At 38.0% G+C, this 4,377-nt stretch overlaps 1 protein-coding gene across 1 annotated transcript in view; it reads right to left on the bottom strand.

The window, feature by feature from the left end:
- Positions 1-804: 804 nt before the first annotated feature.
- The window catches only part of LOC122346782 (arf-GAP with GTPase, ANK repeat and PH domain-containing protein 1-like), a 34,796-nt gene continuing 31,223 nt past the window's right edge, over positions 805-4,377 (bottom strand). The window contains exons 13-14 of the mRNA XM_043241636.1: positions 3,667-3,925; positions 805-3,515 (exon numbers count right to left, since the gene is read on the bottom strand). Of these exons, the coding sequence (XP_043097571.1) occupies positions 3,719-3,925 (207 nt within the window). The 3' untranslated portion in view covers positions 805-3,515; positions 3,667-3,718. The remainder of the gene's footprint in view (positions 3,516-3,666; positions 3,926-4,377) is intronic.

Below are 4,377 nucleotides of genomic sequence, written 5' to 3'. Positions count from 1 at the left end.
TTTGATTATATACAAGATTTTACTCCCCTTAAAAACTAAAATGTGACTAGAATGAGATAGTAAAATATTTACAGAGGGAATTTAGTGTGTTTTAAACAATAAAAAAATAAAAAATTAAAAAAATTAATCCAGCGTTTCGATTTTTGTACTAGAAATGTATGCAAATTAGTACATGGTTTAATAAATAATGACTAATTTTCATATTTAAGCCTAACATTTTAGAAAACAAATGAGATTTTATATTATTACAGTCATTGTGTAAACATTTGATATTTAAATATTACATGAAGTACTTGCCAACAGTTTGGAAACACATTTTGAAATTATAATTATTTCACATCGTTTCACATTTTAATGAAGTCTGGTGATGTATTTGATCAAAAATAAAGTAAAACAGTAATATTGTAAAATATCATTATTTTTTCTATTTTACTATTTTTAAATGTGTGTGATACAAACCTGAATTTTCAGCATCATTAATCATCTTGAGTGAAATCATTCTAATATGCTGAATATGAATATATTTTATTGTACATAGCCTACTGATACCGTGTAAATATAGAAGTATATAAATGTAACATTTTATTTCCTTGTTACACAAGTACTTACTATAGCATTAGCACAAAATTTAGCATAATTACATGCAATAACCCTAAACCAAACCCTCCTTTTAAACCTAACCCTATGCAAGTACATGTTAATTATTATTATTGAGTACTTCAATTTATATTTACACTGCAACAGGAACACAAATATCGATAAATACAACAAAATAAAAGGGTAAAAAAGAAAAAGAGAACATTATATTAAGAAGCTTTTTATTGAAAAGAGACACATACAGTATAAGACTCTGCATCAGGTATAATTTTTCAACACAGTACTGTACAGCTGACACAAACTCAATATAATAACAATAATAATTAGAAATACAACACCGATAATTCGAATCAGAATGATAGTTGTGATGCCAATGGACTGAATAAAGGAACAAATGCAAAACCCAAGTAGTGTGAGAGAGCTCCTCCCCTTTGAGATTAGCATATTCATAAATAATTAAACGGGTGTCTCGGGTTCCAACGTAACATGGAGACTGTCATTGAAATGAGGTAACAAACACAAACAAAAACAAGGTAAAAACACTACGCTTTCTCCATTTTTACATCTATTTACACAAAGCGATGACTGGCGAATGGAAACGAAAAAAAAAAAAAACCAAGGATATGTTCGAGCAACTCGGAGTGTACTGATAAAGCCCCCTTCAAGCCTGCATTATTTCGCTCGCAAGGGGTGACGTGATGCTTTGGTTGCCGTTACGGTATTGGTGGGATTTTTGTCTGTTTTGCTCATTCATGCTTGCTTTATCGTTACAGACGGACAGATGATCCAAAGGAGAAGAATCACTGAAGAAGCAGATGGGAGGACAGACAGAAAATAAAGAAGAAGAAGTCGATAAAAAGTATTTTTTCATATTACGATGGCAGACTCTTTAGTGTCACCTGTCAAGGGTACGGTCATTTTATGAAGACGAAGACGTTTACACAAGGAAGAGAACATTTACATCCATTCATGCAAAAAGATCAAAAACAACTGTTTTTCCACAGAAAGGATTCAGAGTGGACATTATATCGTGGGTTCTTCACGACAAGTGATCTGTGTTCTGTAGTGCATTTAGTCATAAATAATGGTTATTGTGGTAAAGCCTCTAAAGGCCTGCTACGTCATATATATATACACAAGGCGAAAACTGCCCCCTTACGAGCTGAAAATCAACATACCTCCAGGTTTCTCTCTTACTTCCTATAACCACGTCCTTCGCTAAAGCTTTTCAACTCTCGCCGCTTGCTAGTTAAAGATTCTCTACACAGTCCCAAACGTCTATCAACTAGCTTAAAGACTTTCCAGATCGTTTGTATTTTGCGGAACATACATCCTGCGACGCATCTTCTCCCGTCTCCAACCCTAAGCCAAGTACCTTCACGTTTCTACTACCTAGTGAGGAGCACGATCAATGGGAGATTAAATGATCAAAGCCCATCAAAATATGGAATAAGTCCATATCAAAGCCTTCGTGGGATCTTTTGTAATGATATATATACGCCCTGAGACAGTCTTACATCGGCTTTACGTCTCTCAAGAAAAACAGCAGCTCAGACCGCTGTGGTGACGTCCAAAACGCGTGTGTCTACCTGGCTGAATTTTGACTTCGTATTGCTTTAATAGTCGTTATAAAGGAGGAAAACTAAGAGAGAGGGAGCAGGAAGAGTGAACTGGACTCAAACAGGCACACTTGCACTGAAACGAGAAGTGGGTGAGGTAAAAATATATAATAGCGCCTTTTCTCAGGGGGAGAGTTTTCTTGAAATACTTTTCTATATATTACACTACTTAGAGAAACAACAGAACGAGAGAGAGAGAGTATGTACAGATCAGGAATGAAGACCCGGAGAGCCCTTCTCTCCTTTGAGATACGAGGTTCAGGAACAGACGGAGATGACCTGAGAGAGGCACGTCGCTGCATGAAAGCGTCTTCAGTCTTTGCACGATTTCCTGATATTCTGTGGAGATTTTAATGATGAACACTCGAGCTTCAGTCCTGCACTTCTGATGATTTAACTTCTGAAATGTGGTTCATCAGAACCCGTGTCCGCACGCTTCACTGTGAGCCGATCGATGGGAGACACGTAAGGCTAGATTCACGTACTAGAAGATTATCCTGCTAAATAAAAGCTGGTGAAAATAAAAATGCAATTCCCTTTTACTTTTGAGAAACACTTGTTTTTACGAATTTTCCATTGGTCCACAAATAAGCACTTAGACAAATGCTACTCAACAATGTTAAAAAAAACAGTTTAAAAGACCGTGTCTGATTCTAACTTCAAACCTAGGACTCAATATTTGGGTGTTTTCCAAAAACTGTCATTACATCCTTTCATATTCCTTTTAAAACGGACATGCTGACGTAAAACGGTAAGAACATTTGCGAAGAGAAGTCTGAGAGAATGAGATCAAACAGAAAAATCAGTGTCAAAGCGGTGAGATGGAAGTCCAGACACACATGGTGTGACGTTCTCTGGTTCTTCCGGGTCACTTTGAAGATCTGGCGTAAAAGTATCCCATGCCGCCCCATCATCTCCTGTCTTGCTTTGTCATGTATTAAGAAACATGAACGCTGATGTAACCCGCTCATGTAACTCACACTCTATTCTCCCATCATGCATTGGTAGCTTAAACTGGTGCAGTCAGAAAAACCAAAGTCCAATGCAGTGCAGCGAGACATTAGATGTGGGACACTCTCCCAAAATGAACAACAAAAAAGTGGATGACGCGTGATTGGCCGAGCCCTTGCCATGTGGGACTGTAAAGTCAGGCAAACACAGTAGCTCTGCTCGTGCTTCTTCTTCGTCGTCGTCATCAGTGTCGGGGTCTTTCCCTTGAGTCTGGTATAGTCTCATGATTCTGATGTAGTGGTGGAGCTGTACATATGAAGGGGTGTGTGTGTGTGTGTGTGTGTGTGTGTNCAGCTCTGCTCGTGCTTCTTCTTCGTCGTCGTCATCAGTGTCGGGGTCTTTCCCTTGAGTCTGGTATAGTCTCATGATTCTGATGTAGTGGTGGAGCTGTACATATGAAGGTGTGTGTGTGTGTGTGTGTGTGTGTGTGTGTGTGTGTAGGGAGGGAGTGCTGACCAGAATACATGTTTGTGTGTATGTGAGTCTACTTCTCATATAACTGCACTGTTCATGCTGCTGCAGCTGTTATTGCGGTTATTGTTCCTGCGTGACAGGTTAGGGGTGGCCATGAGCGGGTAACGCTCATCAGGACAGCCGTACTGCAGGAGGACGTCCATACACTCCTGACTGTTAGCCTGCCGTGCGTAAGCCAAAGCCGTATTGCCGTGAGCATCCCGTGCCATGATGTCAACGCCGTACTAGATAGAGAGAGAGAGAGAGAGAATACTATTATTATGATCCTAAAGTCAGAAAATGATGTTTAAATAAATGGAAATTATATATTTAGAGTAAAACTGTGAATAGAGAGAGAAAGGCCTAAGAGCAAAAACAGGATAGATGTGGAAAGTTACTTTTAAAAGCGATGCATTCAAATAATTTTTAATTCAGTAATTGCATTAATGTACAAAGTAGAATGTAATGCTCTTCTGGGCTTGTTCTGCTTGTATATTCTCAATAATAAAAAATATTATTTTTGGCACATGTAAAAGCCATTTCACACCAAAAGTAAAAGGAGTAAGCCTCAGGCTAAAGGAAATGTAAATTCATTTATTAACATTTAATTATTGCAGGTTTGCATCCTCTTTTGAATTTTCATTGAAGTTTTTATTCATTTCGAGGAATGCTACATCTGGTTTTATTCAAGTGACAC

The sequence above is a fragment of the Puntigrus tetrazona genome, chromosome 6 (genome assembly GCF_018831695.1).
Source record: "Puntigrus tetrazona isolate hp1 chromosome 6, ASM1883169v1, whole genome shotgun sequence".
Classification (NCBI taxonomy): Eukaryota; Metazoa; Chordata; class Actinopteri; order Cypriniformes; family Cyprinidae; genus Puntigrus; species Puntigrus tetrazona.
The sequence above is the reverse complement of the archived record's forward strand: the minus strand, read 5'-3'. Positions and strand labels throughout refer to the sequence as shown.